The sequence below is a fragment of the Netta rufina genome (assembly GCF_964035555.1).
Source record: "Netta rufina genome assembly, chromosome: 1".
NCBI lineage: Eukaryota > Metazoa > Chordata > Aves > Anseriformes > Anatidae > Netta > Netta rufina.
The window spans coordinates 12,017,502-12,039,594 of record NC_140123.1 but is presented as its reverse complement, the minus strand read 5'-3'; the positions used below and the strand labels follow the sequence as shown (position 1 = coordinate 12,039,594).

Below are 22,093 nucleotides of genomic sequence, written 5' to 3'. Positions count from 1 at the left end.
CATAAAAGGGGAGTCTGTGTAAAGGGATTTGTGCCCTAAGAGGTGTTTGTGCCCCAACAGGGGTTTGGCACCTCAAAAAGGGGTTTGTGCCCCAAAAGGGGGGGTTGTGCCCTAAAAGGGGGTTTGTGCCCCAAAAGGGGGTTTGTGTCCCAAAAAGGGGTTTGTGTCTCAAAGGAGGTCTGTGCCTCAAAAGGAATTTGTGCCCTAAAAGGAGTTTGTGTCCCAAAAGGGGATTTGTGCCCCAAAACGGTTTTGTGTCCCAGAAGGGGTCTGTGCCACAAAAGGGGTCTGTGTAAAGGGCTTTTTGCCCTAAAAGGGGTGTGTCCCAAAAAGGGGTCATGCCCCAAAAGGGGTTTGGCACCTCAGAAAGGGGTTTGGCACCCCATAAAGGGGTTTGCGCCCCAAAAGGGGGTTGTGCCTCAACAGGGGTCTGCACCCCAGCTACCCCAACAGACGACGGCTTCTCCTGTCCCCTACTGACACCCTACAGCTCCGTGCAGCAGTGTGGAGCCGGGTAAACCCGTCTGACCCCACAGACAGACACACGGAGACAGGGACAGAGACACGGACACAGGGACAGGGACCCCCCTTCACCCTCCCCCCCCCCAGCCGCCCCCTCACAGCCCCGGGGAGGGGGCGGAGCCTCCCCCTCCTCATTTGCATCCCTCCCTCCCCTCCCTTTTCCGATTGGCTCTCCCCGTCCCCGCCCCTACCCCGTGCCCCTCCCCTTTTCCCCAACGCTGCCCGGAGACGCGGCCTCGCCCCTCCCCTCTCCCCTTCAGGCTGCCCGGAGATGGCAACGGGCCGAATCCTCCTCCTATTGGCCGCCTCCCGGGCTGCTCTTCCCATTGGCCGGCCGGCCGGGAGGAGGGCGGAGCGGCCGGCGCCGATTGGCGGAGAGCGCGGGGGGTGTGCGCGGGGGGCAGCGGCCCCGGCGGCGGGGCGCTGGGGGGCCGCGGCCGGGCGATGGGGGCGGCCGGCGGCTGCGGCTCCTGCTGCTGCTGCTCCTCCTGCTGCTGCTGCTGCTGCTGCTGCTGCTCGCCCTGCGCGCACTGCTCGCGCTGCTCCCGCTGCTGAGCGCCGCGCGTCCGCCCCCGCCCCGCCGCCCCCCGGCAGCATGAAGCGGGGCAGCGCCGCGGCCATGGCGGGTGGCGGAGCCGGGGGGGGAGCCGCCGCCGCCGCCGGGCAGTACCGGGTGTGCGGGAACTGCCGCAAGGTGCCCAGACAGGTAGGGGGGTGTGAGGGGTGGGGGGGGTTGGGGGAGCTCGTTAGGGTTTGGGGGAGCTCGTTAGGGTTTGGGGGAGCCTATTAGGGTTTGGGGGACCCTCCCTAAGGATTTGGGCACTCCACTAGGGTTTGGGGGTACTCCGTTAGGGTTTGGGGGTGAGACCCCACTAGGATTTGGGGGTGGGACCCCACTGATCTTGGGGGGTGGACCCCACTAAGATATAAGGGGGAGCCCGTTAGGGTTTGGGGGTGATCCCTCTAGGATCTGGGGGTTGTGCCCCATTAGGATCTGGGGTTGTGCCCCACTAGGATGTAGGGGGAGAGCCCCCTAGGTGTTGGGGAGGACCCCGCTAGGTCCTGGGGGGGAGACCCTGATAGTCTTTGTGGGGGGACCCCAATAGGATTTGGGGGGAAGACCCCATTAGGGTTTAAGGGGAGACTCCACAAAGCATGGGGGGGACCCTGATAGAGCGTGGGGGAGGACCCCAATAGGCTTTAAGGGAGTGACCCCACTAATCTGTATGGAATGACCCCATTATTCCTTAGGGGGGGACCCCGCTGTTCTTTATGGAATGACCCCACTAGGCTTTGAGGAGGACCCCAATAAGCTTTGGGGCAGAACCCCACCAGTCTCTAGAGTCAGACCCCACTAGGCACTGGGGGGGGGGCACCCCACTAGGCATTTGGGGGCACCCCCCTAGGTGAAGGCCCTGGGGAACCCCCCCCAGGCAAGGTCTAGGGGCTCCCCGTGAATGAAGGGGGCCCCCAGCTGCCTGTAGGGCTGTCAGGGCCCCCAGGGTGTAGCCGCAGGTGGGCCCTGCCCCACTCTTTACCCCACACCCCATCCTATGGGGTCCCGGTGGCTGTAGGGGCTTGGGGGAGCTGGTTGGGGTCACCCCGCACCCAGCCCTGCTGGGAAAGTTGCTCCTCAGCAGAGCCCTGAGCAGCAGATACTGAAATCCCAGCTGAATAAAAAAATAAAAAAAATTAAAATAAAATAAAATAAAATAGGGGAAAAAAAAAGCCCCATGGGTGGTTCTGAAGAGCCCCGCGGAGGGGACCCGCCGCATCGCCACCTCGGCTGCCCATCTGCGGGGCCGGCAGCTCGCTGCGCTGCTTTTTGTTTGTCCAGCGCAAATGAATTAAAATTGCTGAGCTGTGCAAACGCCAGTCCCGGAGCCCGGGATGCGGGCGACGAGGCCGTCCTTTAATCCAGTCCCTGCCGATCCCCTCCTGCGCCGGGTTCCTTCTGCTCACCGCTGAGGGAGCCTCGAAGTCACCGAGCTCAAATATTTGCGCTCTTTGTCCAAAAACTGTTTTTCTTCCTCTGTGGGTCAGGCCAAGTGCCAATCAAAGTTGTTTTTCAAGCCTCTCTTCCCTGCAGTAGGACTGCTTTTTTTTTTTAAGGGCTTGGTTTTTGGAAAGGAGGTGTGTGTCTAGAGGCAGGGGGGAGGAGAAACCTTCCATCTCGGGCGGAGGGAGAAGAAGGAGATCTGAAAAAAAAAAAAAAAAAAAAAATCGTGTTTCTCGGATATTTTAATGGAAACAAAATCTTATTAAATGTGCATGCTTGGTATGCGCAGTTATTTTTTCCATAAACTCTTGGATCATGTTACAGCTGATACTTGGTGCTGGGCGCTGAGCTCAGCCTGCGAGGATCAGAGCAGCGCAGCAGCAGCGCCGGCCTCTTAACCGTTTCCTTCCAGCACCCCGTCCTCGTCCTCGCTGCCTGCAGGGGAACGGGTGCCCCAAAAAGAGAGAAGTTCTCCGGGGTTAAAGCCCGAAACAGCTTCAGACTTGACGGCCGCGCAAATTACCCGGTGCCAAACATGTCTGTGGAGAGAGCAGGGAGGGAGCGGGCTTTGTTCTGCCAAGTAATCAGGACGTTTTGTTGACAAATAAAGTGGTGCTTGGCAGCGCCTCCATATCTAAAATTAAATTTAAATTATTGAGTTTTTTTTTTTTTTTTTTTTGAAGCTGTTGTCTCCTCGTGCTGGGTAGGTCCTGTTGTACCGCTTTAATATCAGGGTGGGGGGGCAGGGTTAGGTTTTGCTTGCCTGCTAATAGGAAACTTTCTCAGATTAGATGTGGTTTTTGGCTATTTGAGGGGATGGTGGTTGTATGGTAAAGCAGGGGAGCCTGGCTGGCTCTCTTGAAGGCAACTCAGTGCTGTCCTGGTTTGTCTAAGGTCGGCTGAGCTACTTCTGCTGCAAAATTGTGGAAAGAGAAGAGAAACCTTAGAGCAGCCCACGAAACGCAGCCGATCTCTCGTAGGTGTTGTGTGCGTGCGCTCGGGCATCGTCGCATCTGTTTTTCCGAGGCCGGGCAATAAACAGGAGTGTAAAGCTGCTGGCTCCATCTGCAGTCATTTAAAAGTCGGGCTAATGAAATCACTGTAAATTTTAACCTTCTGCACTTCACCGGCAAGCAAACAAGTAGAAAACGGGGCGGGGGTGGGCAGGCGGGGTGGAAGTGAGACGCGACCTGAGCCTCCGAGTAATAATCTGCAGATAAGTGCTGCCTCATCTGTTCTTTTGATGGCTTTTTTTTTTTTTTTTTTTTTTTAAATGCTCATGTGATAATACGCCGGGAGAATGATTGGTCTCCAAACGTGCTGAATCTCTTCTGCCCTCCTCAGTCTTAAGGCTTGAGCTGAAGGCACTCGAACGCCCGCAGCGTCGGCAGCGCTGCTGGCAAATGTTGCAGGGGGCAAAGCAAGGCTGCTGCTCCCTGCCCTGTAACGAAACTGGAAGTAGCCTAGCAGATTTGGGATGCTCACGGGCCAAGGTAAGTTTCTCTTTCAGCAGGGAAACAGGAAAAGCCAGGTGCAGTCGCTCAGGTTTCAGCTAACTCCAGGTTAGCCAAAGTTACTTTGTGCTGCAAAAAGTTCTGCTAGGGTAGTGCTAGCGCCTGGCTATGGATCCGGTAGTTAGATATGCCTATGAGGAGGATTTTTCATAACAAAAAATAAATTTTCCAACTGGATTTACTGCTACAGGATGCTTCAGATAGCCAGATAGCAATCGCAGCTGAGCAGGAGGGCTGAGATGGAGGTGGCCGTGAGAGCTAAAGCAAGGACCGGCAGCCAGAAATAGGTGAAGCTCTTCTAGGTTCTGCGAGTCAGCCCGTGGAAAAGACAACCAAGGCAAATGCTTTGATAAATCTTGAAATAAATGGAAGAGTGAGCAAGGCTAGATCAGTCGTTCAAGTTTCTGGGCCTGATAGGTGTGCTTTTTAACTAAAATGTAGTGTTTTTTTGGCATAACGGGAGGCAAAAGCGCTTAAAATGCCATGCAAGTGCTGGAGCCAAGTATTGCAGAGAGGTGGCTGAGCGTTGCTGCCATCGCTCGGGCCTGTTCTCCAGATCTAGAGGTGGAAAATCTTCCACTGGGGATGGGAGAGGAAATCCCCTGGGCTGGGGAGCTCAGGGGCACGGACCTGACAGGGGCTGGAGCTCGTCTGCAGTCCCAGGTTCTCGTACCAAAAAGAAATCCCCATCCCGAGCCAGCCAGAAGAGCACACAGAGGAGGGGCTCAGGATTGCTTTGGACAAATAACTGCCTCAGGCAGGCTTTCAGCAGAAAGCAAAGAGTCTTCAGGGGATGGAAAAATCCTGATACGCCAGGAAATGTAGGAGCAGGGAGAGAATTTGCCAACTATTGCAGCTCAGTTGCAAATTGCAATGCTTATGAAGTAAAAGGGTCTTTTTTTTTCATCTGTAAGAACAGGTCGATAGGATAGAAAAGAAAATAAGTTCAGTTCCAGAAGTAAATACTTGTTTTGTGCTAGATTTCAGTGGGGGACTTAGGGGAGCAATGACAAAAGGGATGGTTTTGAGCATCCCTTTCTGTTGGCCAGGTGGGGTGAAGCCAGCTCAGACAACCCAGCAGGCCTGAGCCCATCTCCGTGCTGGTATCCTGGAAAAACTGTGTGAAATCCCAGATCTGTTCCTGGTTTTTCACAGAGCTATAAAATTGGGGTGATCCTGTGATGGGGAAGTAGCTCTGAATGTGATGGGCAGAATTTCCGTGCTCCTCATTCCCCATGCCAGGATCCTTCTTTAACGCGAGTCTCGATGCTAGACGAGGCACTAAAACAAATGCAGAAGGAAAAGCATACAGATAAATGAAAAATACGGATGATACAACCCAAAGTAGGTCACGGTAAGCTAAGTAGTGGCCTTCTGTGGGTAAGGTCTGTAGTGTCCTCTTCTGAGAGCTTCGTGTTGGGTTTGCTCATTGAATGTCTGAAGTAATGCTACAGGCTGAACTTCTTGCTTCAGAAACAAGTCATCTGAAAGCAAACTTTGGGATTTACTGGCACTAAATGTCCTAATCAGGATCTGGGGGGACGATGGCGTTGGGCCACGCTGAGAGGGGACTTGCAGTGGGTTTTCTGCTGTTCGATACTGACAGATTTGGGGAAGAGCAGCAGCGAGGACAAGGGGCTCGGTGTGCTGGAGCACCCCCAGCTCCAGTCACCCTGCAGCTGGGAGCAGGGAGGCCAGGAAGGATGGCTCTGAGCTCAGCAGGCACAGAGGTGAGCTGGTTTCACAAAAAAGGAGCTAAAAGAGTTTGTTTTTCTAATCCTGCACAAGGAAAGGCCGAGAGGGGATGTGATTGGTGTCTATAAATACATCAGATGGCAAGAGCCAGTGAGGAGAAATAAGCTGAAGAGCAGATGGATATAAAAGGGTCGTAAATACACATTTAGGCTGGAAAATGAAGTGTCCAGAGTGGTGAGGTGCTGGAAGAGTTTGTTCTAGGTCTAGAGCTGTCAAAAATGCACTTGACAATACATTTCAAAAAAACTTTTAAGCTAGAAGGAATCGTGGATGTCCTCAGATGATGCAGCGCTTACAGTGGCGCTGGCCTAGGCGCAGTGAGCTGAGGTCACATCAAAAAAAAAAAAAAAGAGAAAGAGAAGAGCCACTTTCATTCACTTGATTGCTCTACGTGGGTGAGTAAGAAAGTAGCCCGAAAGTGAACCAAAAATAGTCTAATGGCAGATCTCGCAGGGCTGCGTAAGCGAGAATGTGTGTCGCCGTGAGTCACGGAGCTGCGTGGAGATGCCGGCACCTGTTTTGTGAAAATCAAAAGGCCTCTCCAGGACGTCCCGACTGTTTCAAAGAGAGCCACCCCGGTCCCGTGTGTGCTGAGCGTCTGCAAACTGAAGCAGCCGTGGCCCTGCTGGAAGGGCCCCGCAGGTTTTCTGTGGCGTGTTATTGCGTGGTGTGCCGCGGTGGGCCTCGGAGGTGTGATCTTGGCCGGGGCAGAGCAGCTCACTGCATAAAACCAACCAGCATCCTCAGCAGCTCTAGCTGCTCTCTGTCCCATCGCCCTGCAGCTGCCCCCGTTCGCAGTTGCCTGGAGACCTTCAGGTCTCCGGTGGGCCTCTCTCCGAAGGGGTTCTCAGTGGGATTTGCAAACCTCGGCACGGAGAGCTAACTCTGGTTTTATCACGTCTAATTTTAGCCGCTTTCTGTTGTCCGAGGCACTCTGCGTGCTGCCGTGGTTGTCCTCCTGGCCCTTGGAAAGGAGCCGTGGTGAAACCAGCCCAGGTCACTCCAGCGCTGCTCCCGTGTGCGTGGCTGGGGCAGAGCTGGGGAATGCGGCCTCTGAGGGGCCAAAATGCTACCAAGACCCTCGCCCTCGTCAGTTGTTCTTCTTTATCTGGCTTAAAACCAAAGCAAACAACAACAAAACACACTCAAAAAAACACCTTTGAGACCAGGATCCTTTCCTGTGGAATATATGCACCAAAAACCCGGTGATGACTCTGTTTTCTCTCCATCCTTGCAAGTCTTGCAAGTAATTCGTATCTTTTTAGAGTCTGATCCTTTTAAGTAATTGTTTTCCTGGCTCCCTGTGTTAATTATTGGCTTTGGTGTCTGGAAGCGGAGAGCGCTATTGCTGTTTTAGCATTTCTGCTGGTATCGAGTGCTCCTGTGCTCCTCCACTTGTATCTTCAGTGGTAATGTAAAACATTGTCCTCATACCTTTCTGGTCTCATGTGCTGAAAATGAGAAGAGAGACTTTCGTTAGACCTGTAATGAGAGTGACATGAGTGAAGTAAACCTCTGGTGGAGGACGATGTTTTGCAATGACGAGCCTGGCAGCAGCCCTGCTCATTTGAAATAGTCACTTTTATTTGAAAAAGAAAAAAAAAAAAGAATATGTCTTCTCTGAATTACAGGGAACTAGTGGAGGCAGGAGGGGAAGGAAAGTGGGGAGGAGGACTTTTTCTTCAAAAGAAACCTTGAGGTTTAATGTTCAGAGGGAGCTAGCCAAGCGTGGAGGTTGTCCTCTATTAAGACGTACTGTTGCTGGTAGGAGTGGTGCATTGCATTAGCCAAATCGCAGGCTGTGGTTTGGAGATGTGGATTCTGCGCGCATTTGCTTTAAATTTATGCATATTACTTAATTAGTGCTTCAAATTTCACGTCTCTTTAAATGACGATGTTTTGAAATCTGGAAAAAAAAAAAAAAAAAAAAGGGATGGTTCGTTAAGCATCCTTGGTTTTTCGCCTCTCCCACGCTGGCGAGGGAGATGTTGATACTCGCTCGGTTCTGTATTTGAACTATTTTATTTTTTTTTTTCCTGGCTAGGAAGATTTGAGAGAGCAGATATCGGTGTAATTCCCCCCTGGTTTTGCTTAGCTAGGGGAGTTTGTCTGGAGATCTTATTATCAGATTTCCATTTCCAGGGCTGGAGAGTAAGAAGGGATCGCAGGCGCGGTTTGCTTGGCCAGACTGAGCATTGGCTCGAGTCTAAGTGGGTCAGGGGAGGCCGGGGGGAGAGGGGTGCTTGCGGCAAAAAGAGATTCAGGTTGTCAGGAGGGAGACCTTGGTTAATGAGAAATTGCACGTTGTCAGCTTCGGAAGAGCCTGGATGGAAATAATTGACGCTGTTTAATTTCTCTGTTCTTTGCAGGTGTTCCTGTTTGTGTGCAGAGGGCTTTCCGTTGCTTTCTGTGCAAGCCAGCCTGGTGGTCTGCGTTAGGTAGAAGCTATAGGGAGCATATAATGCAGATCAGCCAAGTATTTTGTGAACTGCCCTTACAGGGAGGTAGGGATATGCTCCACAAACAAAATACCCTGTTTATCAGTCAGTCCATTGAAGGCAGTGCAGATACTTCAAGAAACCATGTGGGGTTCTCTGTACGCCACCCTGGGCAAAGCAGTGTTGCTGATAACACGGGGGAGGCCCCGATCAAGGACTATTAATTTCAAATGTCTCCTAACCACTGGCTTTGCACTTTTATTATAGGATACTTCCTGCATATCAGACATGGGATGACTATCAGCTGGGGCAAAGCACCTCTGTAGATGAGAATTCTTATTGCATGTTTAAGATGCTGAGACACTAATGGCTTTGTTCTTGGTATGGACTATATCAACCATCAAAATATTCAGCTATCTTCGCTCTCACATCTCATTTAAATTGAGAGTTAGATGTTTTGGAGCATAGGCTTTTTTCTTCTAGGGCATAGTGCTTGTGACAACTGCGGGCTTGACCAGATGCAAGGTAGGGAGGGGCTGAGCAGGGAGTAAATGATGGTACTCAGGGCCAGAGACAGAAATCGGTGTTCTTAATCTAGAAAGGTGCCATAAATCTTCCCTGAACATCCCTGGTTATCTGAATTAGAGTAAGATAAATAGATAAGTCCAGTCTCCTGATTAAACATCTATTTTCTTTCTCGTTAATGGCGCTCTCATATTTCTCTCAAGGTAAGCATCTTGTTTTCACAGAGCAGCAATGGATTTCTAATGGATTCTGGGCTTAGCATCCAACCTAGTGAACTTGATAACACAGTTTGAGGCTACCTGCAATCCCTTTACCCAGGGCGCTGGGTGGAAAATAATAATTTTAGAGAAATATGAAGTATTCCCAGCTTTGTTTCCTAGGAGTAGGCTGGAACTGAAGGGGATAAATAACCCAGTGTCATACAACAAGTTCCTTGTGGACTTGCTCCATATTGTGTGGTCAGCGTGTGGACCACCCTTAGAGTTGTGGTTTAAGTTTTCAAATGTACACAAGTGTTAGGTTCACATATAGGAAAGCCAGGAAATCCACATTCCTGACAATTATGTGGAACCATAGCTCTCTATTATCTCTTAAGGTGCAGAAGGCAATTGGAGGAAAAGCAAAAGGTGACTTTCAACCCAGGCTTTGATCTATTGAGAGTGAACAATAAGCTCGTAGATACAGTCAGTATATCTCAGTTACTGCACTTCACAATCAAAATAAATAATCGTGTATCTGCTTTAGAGACTATTAAATTTGAACTTAGTTTTGACAGGAAAGCGGAGAGGACTGTAAATTCTTTTAAAAATATCAGTTAACTCTAAAAGATCAATTGAATTCTTCCTGAGAGGAGGGGAATGACTGCAAAGACGTCTTCTCACTTACACATTTAATGTTCATTTGCATGTAAAAATGTTGACTTAGAGGTAACTTGGGGATTAAGGACTTGTGTTGCTGAGCAATTCCACAAATCCAAAGTCAGAGTTTTATTGATGGTATGAAGAAGTGCTAGCTGTCCTGCTGTAAACCATTCTTAGAGCAGTACAGGGTTTCTTCCTCAAAATCATTTTTTATCTGTCTCTGGGCCATTACTGCGTTGGGTTTGCTCTTGCTGATACTGACAAAAAGATTGAAAGCCAGCATGTGTTCTCTCTCCTATATGAATTGTGCAGTTAAAATTATTTAATAAGGCACTATCTTAACAGCAGTGAACTTAATTTAATAGCCTGTGCTTGTAAATATGTTTAATATCTCCTGCTTTAGCATGTGGTGAAGGGAATATAGTTATATTATTGGCTAAATATATCTGGAGGTGTTTTGGCCATATGGTTCTAAATCTGTTTTAATGTAATTATCCCTATTAACTTTAAAAAAATAAAAAATAATCCCTCCAAGTTGACTGGCATTCTTCTCAGTAAAGCACCCTCACTGCTGATTAGAGGTGTGGAAATAGTAATTTGTTCTAGCATTGAGAAATTTGATTAGCCCTCTAATGCAATGGAGCGCCTACACGCTGTCTAAATACTCTACCTGACACCAGTTGGATCCCATCCAGGGTGGAAGAGCACTTGAAATGTTGCTTTACTACAATATGTTTTGTGTCTCGAAATCAACTGTGCTGCCTGCGTGCAAATACCCCCTGGCTGTTCAGCAGGCGGAGTGAACCCTGACCCTCCCTGGAAATCAGCATCAGGATTTGATTATCTGCTGAGCCTTCGTTGCCTCGCTGCAACAACTAGGTTAGAACTAGAAAATTAAGGAAACTGTGTGTGTGGAAACACCCATGTTACCGACTGCAAGCTAGACCTGAGCATGGCTGTGCGCGTACGCAGTGCCCGTAGTGTACCATGCAGATGCTGTAGAAGCGTGCTGCTAGGACTCTACAGCTGCTGCTGTTCTTGTGAAGTAATGAAGTAAAAGCACACTGTAAATGAAGATTAAAGTTATGGAACTACCCCCGTGCTCTCTCCGTTACAATCCAGCTTGTTCTGTTTCCTCCAAAGGCTGATGGAAACAACCGCTGGGTGCCATGGCAGCTCGGTGTTGTAGCACCCGTGTTTTAGACCCGCTTTAACTCAGCTGGACATGGTTCTCATTCAAGAGCACCACTGCTGGAGAAGTCCGAATCAGGACTCTTCATTAACACCCTGCAGTGGAAACTTGCAGACTTTCATGGTAGGAAACGTGAAAACAACACTTCAGGTGCATGGTCTCCATTAGTCAACAGCAGTTCGTTTGACCGATCAGCTTACAGAAGACAAGCTCTAAGGCATTTGAACTAGAATCGTATATAGCCTTTTGTACTCCTCCTTGTAGCTTTTATTATCTGTTTTCTCCACCATTATGGACTTTGGTATTTTCAGTTTTTGCAATCTCCACTTTTCAACAAATCCATCAGAAGGGTGTTGAACCAAAAAAGCTGCAACTGGTTTATGCTGTTGTAATGCTTCAAGAGACTCCAGAATATTTTTTTTCACCTTACATTATTCCAGAAAACCCAAACAAACTGTTCAATTACATTAGTAGTTCAGATTTTGCCCGCAGGACATTACTGGGGGAAAATTGGGCAAGGCAATAACGTCGGGGATCGTGTAAGTAGAACCTGCTTTGAGATAAGTGACTTTTATTCCAGCAATTTAAAACTCGTTGTCTTACTTCAACACGGGTGCTTCAGAAGTAGTTGGAAGAAAGGGTGTGTTGGTTGAAAAGGTCATCTGTAGCGTAATTAAAGGATGAAGGAACCTGCAGCCCACGTTGTGGTTCTTCAGGGGAGATGGAGTTTGTACCTGTTACCCAGGAGCAGAGGACAAGTGGGACGAGAGCGGTCGCTGGCCAAGCTGGAGCTGTCTTTGCTCTGAAAAGCAGAACGGGAGTGGAGGTGGAAGGAAGGTGTCCCCCTGTGCCCCTGTTCTTTAGGTCACTTATGCAGCAGATAGTAGATAGAGCTGTAGTTACTCGACCTATTTATCCAACAGAAACTTGCAGTACAAGCAGGAGCAGTTTGACTATCCAGTGCTGTTGCTGCTTTATATGGGACACTCCTTTGGGTTAAGCTGTGCCTCATGAATACTTAGAGGCAGCATCCAGCCATCCATGTGAGTAATTCTTGTTTTAGAAGCTAGGTCAATGGCTTCAGTTCATATTTCACAGAAAACTTGGAATACCCATTGCACAGTCTTCATTTCTGTCCATACAGAGCTAAGCTGGGTGCAGCTAAAGACTGAATCTGTCTCTTAGGAGCTGGGCCTATTCCAATAAAAGGGTTTTAGTTTGGATTTGGTTCCTTTGTACGGAAAAAGGACGAGTAGGCTGGAACGTAACAGAGGGTGGAAGTAGGCCGTGCGTGTTAACCACTCCTGCGTTGCTGCGGGAGAGGTTATCCAGACAGGGTATAAAATAAGTGCTTTTATTATTTCTGTAGCACTTGCTGGTGATTTTTTGTAGTCGGTTAGTCACTAAAATACAGCCAAAAGTCCTCTTAGTAAAAGTGTGGGCAGTAATCTGAGGAGACGGTGGAGCCCGGCAGCACTGAGGTTGGTGGTAAATCTGAAGCCCTGCCAAGCTGCTGGGCCGCACAGGACATGTGCCTGTATTTACACACAGTACATTTTCTACACAAGTTATGAATCTTCATTTTTGAAAACTAGCTTCTCTTTGGCAGGAAAATACCAGCTGTGTACCATAGGTCTTTGCTGCCAGCAGCTCAGCCACGTTAAGGCAGCGTACTTTGGAGATGGTATCTTGGCAGTGCCTCACTTGGGTAAGACTTAGATTAAGATGCAAAATGTTCTTTTTAAAAATAATAATAATAATAAAAAAAGGAAAAAGAGGAAGAAACTGGTTGACTGCAAGTATTGTGGTCATTCCGGCAAGTCAGTGGCTTTCATTTACGCTACCAAGATGAAGCCTTTCCTCTATCGGTCTCCTGTCCAAACCTCTCCCAGCCTAATCAAGCACGAAGTGGTTGGTGTGTCAGCTCCTTGCTTATTGTAAAACAATCTCCAGTCTTTCTCCTTAGAGAAATAATTTGTTCTAACTGACGACTATGTTAGGATTTCCTATCAGGTGAAGAACCACAAGGGCTCAGACATGGTTTCCCATCTGTGGCCCCGGCACCCTTAGGTTTTCTCTGGACTTCTTTTAAGGAGTTTCTGGAAACTTGTGTAAGAAAACTTATTCCAGTAAACTCATATGCATGGTGTAAATAACACCTCCTTCTGAAAAATGCTTAGGAGTCAATTAATGAAAAAAGGCTTAAGCCCCTGGCTTAGACAGCAAGGTGCTTGCTCTTGGAAACTGTACCTTTAGGCTAGAGGTAAAGCATGTTAGTCAGGGAGATTTAATTTTTCATCTGGCACGTTCTTTCTGTTTGAGTCATCGACCAAATAAAAATGGCAAAAAACCATGCTTCTCTTAAAGCAGGAGGACATTGTTCATGTTGGACATCCAGAGGGACTATCCTTTTCCAGACAGAGCAGGGAGAACAGCATCAGTGTTCCTTACGTTATTGGAATTGTAACAAAGATGCTCGACAGTCATCAATTGTGCATGAGCATTCAGCTGAGAAACTTGTGCTGAGGGGGTTTCTCATTGTTACAACAGCTTTGCAGTGGATTAACTTCTGAAATTCGGTGGGTCATGTTAACATTTCACTGAGTGGAGTTTTAGGGAACCAAGGCCACAAGTTCTCTTTCCTGTAAACTAGAAGCCTTGTGTCAGCCTCGTATTTTAATATTTTTCTGTTGGCTTGAATTTTGATGTGAACCGCTCAGCTGAAGATCTTCATGATGAGGTAGCATAGCCAATGCCTGCTCATATTCTTCCAGGTACATATCGATCTAAACAAACATCCTTTTCCCATCAATGAGTAGGGAGGGTACATACTTAAGTTGTCTTCACATTTTAACTCTTCAGGGCTTTTTTATTTTTTCAGCTCTAAATGGATATGACTTCTGATAAGGCACATTCAGAAAAGGGAATAAATATTTCCTTCCTAAAACCAGTATTATTAAAGTGTAAGGTACTCAAAATTACAAAGTAAATGATGCAATACCATCTGTGTTGAATAGATAGCCCAGTAATGTCCTCACCCAAGCAGCTGAGGAGCTGCCTGACATGGGCTGCGTCCTTTAGACTGGAGTAGCAGGACCTTTTTGTTCTCTGCAACAGGCCAGTATAGCTAAAATGCTTCTCTTTGTTTGGGTGATGCCAATTCATACCTATATTAGAAAAATATGTCTGAGTAAATTCATGGTGACGTCCCCTTGGAGCTGCCTCCCAGTCTCCAAGTATTTGCAACTTGAAAACTTCCTGAGCTGGGGCTGGCTTTTCCATATTTAATAACTGTTCGTGCATTTCTCTTCCATGAGCTCCAACATTTCATTCTGAACACACATAAACTCCAGGTGTCCCCAACATCTTATGACAAGGATTTCCACAGCTTAGTTGCACATTTTGGAAGAGGTTTAGTAGCTTTGTCTGGCCTTGTCACTCGCTTCTCAGTTCCTAATCCTTTTATTGGAAGCGTTCCATGCTATGTGTGGACTGTGACAGCCAGGAGGCCGTAAATTAAAATATCTTGACGTGCTTCTGACAGCAAGCTCAACAGTTCAGAGTTGCTTTCCAAGACCCAAGCTACTGTAATCCTGTGTGAAAAAGATGGCAGAGAGCTAGCTGTGGAGGCACTAGCACTGAGCTGAGCACGTCTTCCTCTTTTTTAATGATGTCGATCAGAAGGTTTGTTTTTCTGAATTTTGGCGAGTTACTTCCATAAGTCTTAAGATAGTTCCTGCACAAAGATTTAAAATAACTTGTGTGATCATTTCGTACATGAAATGTGTGGAAAAAGGCAGTTAGAAAAACCATGGTTCTGCCATCTGTGTGACTTTCCTATGTCTCAGAATAGAACTTGGTTTTATATAGTACCTGGTAAGTGAAAGGTGCTTGAAAGCATTTTTCTGCAGCAGCGTATTCTGGGACACCATTTATTTGCTCGGTAGTAGTTTTCATCCAGCTGAAAATACTGCAAGAACACAGGCTTATGGGGAGAAAGCATTAGCAGGGATACATGATGGGCTTATTTTTGGAGAATGGGGCTTCTGCAATTTTCCCATCTCCTTGAGATGCCACAAGGAAGCATTAGTGATATCCCGCAGGTAATGAACGCTGCTCGACAAACACAGCAGCCATCACACTACTGGTGTGGCCAGTGCAGCCTTGTTTCTGCAGATAGTTTATCATATGAGTGGTTGAAGGTGGGAAGGAAATCATCTCAGTGAGGTGGGACAGGGGTCAGAGACCAGCTTCCTCTCCTGCAACTGTGGGGGGATTGAGATTCTAATCAGAGGAGGAAATTGTTGTTATTTTTTCCATTAAAGTGCAAAGATAGGACCTGTTATACTTTCCGTGAGCAGATCTCTAAATGATGTTCTTCTGTCCAAACTGTCTAGCTTCATCAGTTAAATCGAAAGCTGGGCAGCAACTGAATTAACATTTGTCTGGTTTCTCAAGCAGGTTGTGCAGCCGAGCTCCACATGCCCACCTGCCCGAGGAGCTGCCAACCAGAGGCTTCTTTATAGCTAGCTTTAACTATTTCTGGAAGAGCTGCAGTTGCTCTAGCGACTGCAGCGCAGACATAACCTTCAGAGTCTTATCCTTGGTAAAAATCTAAATCTTTATATTTCAAGGCATGCAGTGCCTGATTTTTTTTGTCTCTGTGCTTTGTCATAATGAATGTGGCGGCATTGCCAAAGAGGAGAGGTGAGAGAATGCAGCCTCGGTGCCAGCCTCTGTTTAAACACTTCTCCCAGTCTGCTTTTATAGTAGCTTGCAGTTAAGTGCACCTTCCTGCACATCCTTGGTGGGGATGATCTCTGCTGGAATACTGTAGCACTTGAAGATGTTCCAGCATGGATTGCAATGGAAACTGTTAGAGGTTTTCTTTAAAATACATTGTTGGAGCGTTTTGATGTTTACTACCCTTAGATTAATCTTATATTTCAAACAGCATACTTGAAATAGAGTTTAAAAAATACCAGCCACTTCCTTCACAGTAGAAGGACGCTGTTACACATTTACAGTATGGATGAATACCATTCAATTTTGCTTGCTTACAAGGCATGTATTTTCAGACAATACTTCTATTAAAAATTCAGTGGAGCATTCTTAGGAAGCAGTTCTGCCAGGGATACATGATGGATTTACATAACCCTAGGGGTCTTTCTCTCTCTTTTTTTTTTTTTTTTAATATCCCCCAGTTATGCCTCTCCGATTGGCAGTGTGCCCAATAACTGTGTGCGCGTTTACGAACCGAAGTATTTAACCATTTGGTTACTGCACGGTAAAGAGGCCGTGCTATCAGTGCAATTAATGTTTAGGTGTTAATTCAGGCCTGCCAAAGCAGCTGCCATTTATCTGTGCCATCTGCCAGAGGTCAGTTCTACCCCTGGCCATGGTCGCTGCCCGCCCTCCACAAGAAGATGGCGGCCATGTGAGGGACCGGCCCGGCTGTGTAGGCCTCACACAGGCGAGCCATGGCAGCGGGTGACGGGCTGTGCCATGCTGCTTCTGAGACTCCTCATTAGTGGCATCACCAGCCCGCCTGCTAATGAGGCATGTTGACCTGAGGCAGGCTGCTTTGCCGATTCAGAGGCTAAAGACCATGTTCTCCAAGCTCCATAATGGTGCTGTTTCTCGGGATGTCAGACTCAGGCTAATTCTGAAGGTGGCAGTGGGCCAAGGCACAGATAAAACAAGTCCCAGCTTAAAAGGCTGGTGTTTTTCACTGTAACTTTTGCCCTTGATATCTGATGCTATTGAAACAGAAAATGCTCTTCTGCCATGCTTGTAGGATTTTGAGTCATCCCGACAATCACAAGAACATCTTCAGTCCTGAGGGCATTTCCTGGGGACCATACAAACCTCCAGTGTTAGCTTTGGGTGTGCAGGGAGGGCAGGAGGCGAGGTCGCCTTGTCTGCTCCAGGGACTGATAAACAAGAAGCTTTGTTTGTTCCTCGTTGCATTTACTCATTTCTTCTGAAGGCTGAAGTAGACTATTTGTTGTCTCGCAGCAGTACAGGTCTTGCCTGGTGTCAGATCATGTCATCTGACCTCGTATCCCACGGATTCCTGTTCATCTGCACGGGGAAAACAAGCCTTGCTATGGCACAATTCATTTCATCTTGAGCTAGAAACCAGCTTTCTGATTTGGTTGTTATCTGGCTAATTCTGATTGGGGTGTCAGTGTTTGGTCAATTGAATTTCACCCATGATTTCTGGGGCATGGATAAGAACTTAGGTTTTGAGTTTTGACTTAAATTAGATGGAAGTGATTCTCTAGCAACAAGTAAACAGAAGAAATGGCTGTTTGTCTCTCATCCGTTTCATGTGTTGATAATCAATGTGTAGGCGTGGTTGTTGGCACCTTTAGTTGAGCAAATCTTCTCATGAAGAGTTTTCATTTTTCCGGTCAGGAGCCTTACTTTCTCAGGTAGCTGTACTCTGTACTTCAGTTATATCACAGTTAAGTTACAGGTGTGACTTCTACACAATACATGCATATCTGTTCTTGGCTTGTCTTCTTAAATAAATAAGGGTTTTGCAGCAAACACATCAATCAGACTTGCAGTCTTTGCTTGTCTTCTTCCAATTTTAGCTGAATGTTAGTTTCGGTTAGTAGCCACAAATAACTTGGAAACTGTAGGTAGAGAGGGTGATACAACACAAGTGGGATTAGAAGAGGATGTAGATGTAGATAGGTTTTCTTCATGAAAAAGGAGAGAGGCTTTTCTGACAGTAACTGTGTGTTCACTTCTGAGTTTTTCTCCTGTAGGTTGAGGGTGCCGGATATCTTTCAAAGACTGAGGATCTGCTCTTGGACTTCTGCTGCTTGGCCATCCATCTTGGGTTGGGTAGAAATTGCTGCCCTTTGGTTTCTAATTAGTGTGGATTGTGTTCTTAATAGCTGGTTGAGGGATGGGAACTCGGGATAGGCTTCCTTTTATTGTGTGAAATCCAAAAGGGCTGTAACCTGTTACCAAAGCAAAAACTCCACATCAATTGTACTGCACTGGCTCTCTTCCCAGCTCCTTGCACCACTTCATCAGCTGTTAGGCACAAAGATGCTGAATTCTTAACACTAAAAGTGACTTTTAAATATTTTGAAATGCTGTTCCATAAGGAAAAAAAAAAAAAAAAAAAAAAGATTTCCTACAGTTTGACTTCCTCTGCAAATTTTCATCTTTATCGCTTAGTTTGCTTTTCTGGAGTTGTACAGTCTGTTAAGAGGAAGAAAGCATTGCAAAACCACTTGAAGTACTGTTAACAAATGACTGTAGGCCAGGACTTTTACTTTGTGAACCTTAACATTTTGACATTGTTTGCTGTGAACATCTCTTGTGTTACTTCTGGACATATGTCCTTGGTTTAACCCATTTTAGGAAGGCTCAGTCCTAAAGATGAGTTCTGTACTGTCAGCAGATAGTGTTGTGTATTATTTAAATTACTCCTCTTCATGTTTTTGCTTTTGGCTTGGTTTCTTTTTTTTTTTTTTTCTTTACAGAAATAGTTTTGAGAAAGAGAACAGCAAGTTTATGCTTTTAACGTGCATCCATGTTTTTGAAATTAAAACAAAATTTAATTTGAAATGACTTGCAGATCTCTTCTGAAGCTGCAGAGCTTCTGATTTATCACCTTAAAGACTGTAAACAGATTTTATTTCATTAAAAATGATGCATCTATGAATGTTTGCCAATAAATTCCAAAATTTCACAGCATTGGTATATAAGCTTTTTTGTCCTCAGTCAGAATCTCTCAGGAGCCTTGAAATGTGAAGACAAGTAAACTCTGTCCATCTTTCCTTCAAGTCAGCAAGACTGTATGCAGTTTTCAATATTATATTAAGCCTCTATAAATTTATGAGAAGTATTAAAGTTTCCACTTGAAATGAATTGGATGTGTCATAAACTGCTGCCACATTTCTGAACTGTTCTTCTGACAGTTAGGTGGATAAATTAAAATGAAACTTGGCATATGTAGAAATAAACAAGAATGGCTTTGATTGATAGTAGAAGCTAGGACACAGTCAGTGTTCAGATAACTTTTTTTTTGATTTTTTTCTTTTCTTTCTTTCTTTCTTCCATGAGGACAGAATAAGCAGGCAGTCCAGTATAGCCCTGTAATTATGTTAGGTATTGCTAAAAGCCAGAGCGTTTGGCTGTGGTCAGAGCACATGGAGATGGATCCTTCTCCCAGCACACAAGAACCGAAAGTGGAAATGTATTCAGTAAGCAGTAACAGGGGCAGTAGGATCCAGTTTGGAGGTATGGTCTTAACCAGGAGCAGTAAATAATGCTGCCTGTGCCACATGAACTAAAATGTGTTTGTGTGTGCCAGGCTGAATAGTACGATTCTGCAGCATCAAGTCTGAGATTTAACCAGCGTATTTCCATTTTGAAGAATTGTAAGATAAATCTGAGCTTGGGCTGAAGTTGGTGCCTTTGGGGTGATTCTGCCACAAATAGGGAGCCCTGAACCCAGTTCCACTCGCACTCTTGGTGTCCAAATGCCTGGTGCAGCTGACAAAGCCCATCAGATAACCTGGTTCACAGGTTTAACCTGAAGTGCACTCCATGAACTGGGCCTTAATGTTCAACGTAGGCATTAAGTACCATTTAGGATGCTTGAGGGTATCTAGGACATCTATAGGGACTAGTTGATACTGTAGAGACATATGGGGAGCTTATGCCCTTCTGGGAAGGTGGTTGGGTGCCAAGCGGGAGGCCGCAGGGAGTCTTTAGTGGCCTTCAACTCTGCTTTTTAATGCTACTGCACCTTGTTCTCACTCTGCTGGAAAAGGAGTTGAGGCTCCTTGCTGAAATGGAGACACCTCGGTGTAGGTGTTCTAATGAAGGACTTGACTCCAGGTTGTTTCTGCAGATGCAGAATAATGTGTGTCTATGAAGAGAGAGATCACTGAATTTAAATAGCAAAGCTCCTTAGAAATGCTAGATGGTAGCAAAATTGCTTGTAGATTATAATACAAGAGAAGGTTAAAGATCCTTCTATCAAGAAAGAAGGAAATAAGTTTGTGGCTAGGTAAACTACTTGCAGTACATCTTGGACTCTGAGTGACAAATAAAAAATTTGAGCATGAGAAGCGATCAGAAAACTCGTCTTTGTCAAAAATTGAGTTGGTGAACTTCTTCAAGAGCTGGCCAAGAGCTGAAGCATGTTGTTAATACTGTAAATGATTACTTTTTAGAGCAGCACATCTTGGTGCTTGGAAGATGGAGCTATAGTATTACTGGAAGATTAGCAACTAAATTATTTTTCTTTCAGAGAGCAACCCTCTGAATAGTATCTATTGAGATTGAGTAATGAGAATATGTATTCCTCCTTCCTTCAAGACCTCAGAGAGAAAACAAGATAGACTGTTGATTGGACAATGTCAGATTGTCAAAGAAAATATGGACTAAATCTTTATTCTTCAGTTTAAAAAGTCAAGCATGTTGCTTCCCTGAATACCACATTATTATTTTTTTTTTTAGCATATTGTTCCTTTTGGGTTGCAAGCAGAGACAAGTGCAGAACATGGTTACAGGAGTACAACAGAGCAACAGTGACAGTACAGGTTTTTGTTGTAACTGAACGTAACATTCACAGGATAGAGTAGCTGCAAGAAATTTTAAAAGGGCGGATGTTGGATATCTAATGAAAAGGTTTCTCAGCATGCTAAATTGCAAAGATTTATGTGTGTGTACATAAGTAAGTTTTTATGGAGTGGAGTGGAGCTTAAGAGGCAATTTAGTAAATTGAATTAAAAATACATATGCTTTTGATGATTTTCTGATAGGGAGACAATAAAACATGAATAGGCAAATAATCCTAAACTAGGAGCATTTATAATATCCTATGCTGGGAACTTGCAGGTATACAGAAATGATTTACACAAAGTACCAGTAAAATACAAACAAGAGGGGGAAAAAAATCAAAACCAGGAGGAAAAACCATAAATACAATCAAATGCTTAAAGGGAGTAGACGAAGTCTGCTGAACTTGCAGAGATTTAATTAACCCTTTGCCCTTCTGTGCAGTAGGAAAACTGTAGGGACTTTCCGATTCCAAACGCACGTTCTGTGCAAGGTCAGGGAATGGCCTTGGCAGAGAAACATCTGAGGAAGAAGTGTCATAAAGCAGCAGAAAAGCAAAGTAATAAAGTGGAGGGTGAATGGTATTTACCCTTTGGAAACCTCGGAGAGAAGGCGTGAAGCAGAACAGCAGACAACCTAGGTATTAAGCAGCAGGACAGTGTTTGGAGATGGGAGGGCTTGTAATGACGTTTTTTTAAATAGATGATAATGAGGGTCTAAGAAATAGTTGGGGAAATGTAACCTCAGCATGAGCGTGGCTCAAAGTCAGAAATAAAACACATTTTTCATGTCTGGGGAGGGGAGTATTAGGGAAAATAAGTAAAAATAATAAATAGGAAATACTTATTCATAACCGTTCCCCCAAAGAAATTCCTGCATATTTAGGGGAGAAAAGTTTACTTCTCAGCAGAAACTGATTTTGGGATGCCCTTAGGATTTATATTTGATCTAGTGCTATTTATGATCACGGTGTCTTTCTTGTGGTTGGGATTTTTGTGGAAGTAGTGACTCTGAGCCCTTCACCAGCCTTCCTGTGCTGCTTGCACTGTTCTGGGACCCAGGAGGACCCAAGTGGCAGCATCGCCACAGCTCATAGAATTTCCTCTTGAGGTACAAAATGTTTCTTTCCAGTGATTTTTTCCCCCCACTCACATCATGATGAGAAGTGCAGGATGAATTATAGCTCATATGCACTACTTCTGCCTGAAGCCTCCATACACCCGAATCGCTCCAGCAGCTTTCTGCTTGTCTGTGCTTTCTGTGTTCATGGATATTAAAAATGTGCTTTCTAAACCAGCTGCTTGATCAGCCTTTCCAGATTACGGCTCCGTTTTCATCTGCTTCAAATAAAATTAGCCTCTTTTTACAGCTTGCTAAAAATAGTCATTTCTTTACAGCCTCAGGACATGGTGACTCATGTGATAGCAAAGAGGAAGAAACTTTTATTTCTCTAAACTTCAGCCTCCAACAGGAAAGCTGCTGCGGGCCGGCCGTGCTCCCAGATCCCACATGTGGCTCAGGGCCTTGCTCTCAGCCAAGGGCCTCCGGCTGTCTTGTCCTCACCGCTGTGTCCTGGTGTCTCCTTGGTTCTTGAGGGAAGGTGTGAGGTCACCACAGGAACTAAAGTCAACCTTTGAGATGACAGAATCACTGAAGGAATGAGGTTGGAAGGGACCTCAGGGTCCATCTGG

At 46.0% G+C, this 22,093-nt stretch overlaps 1 protein-coding gene across 1 annotated transcript in view; it reads left to right on the top strand.

Moving 5' to 3' along the window:
- Window positions 1-1,031: 1,031 nt before the first annotated feature.
- The window catches only part of SESN3 (sestrin 3), a 37,966-nt gene continuing 16,904 nt past the window's right edge, over window positions 1,032-22,093 (top strand). The window contains exon 1 of the mRNA XM_084285007.1: window positions 1,032-1,228. Coding sequence (XP_084141133.1) covers window positions 1,118-1,228 — 111 coding nt within the window. The 5' untranslated portion in view covers window positions 1,032-1,117. The remainder of the gene's footprint in view (window positions 1,229-22,093) is intronic.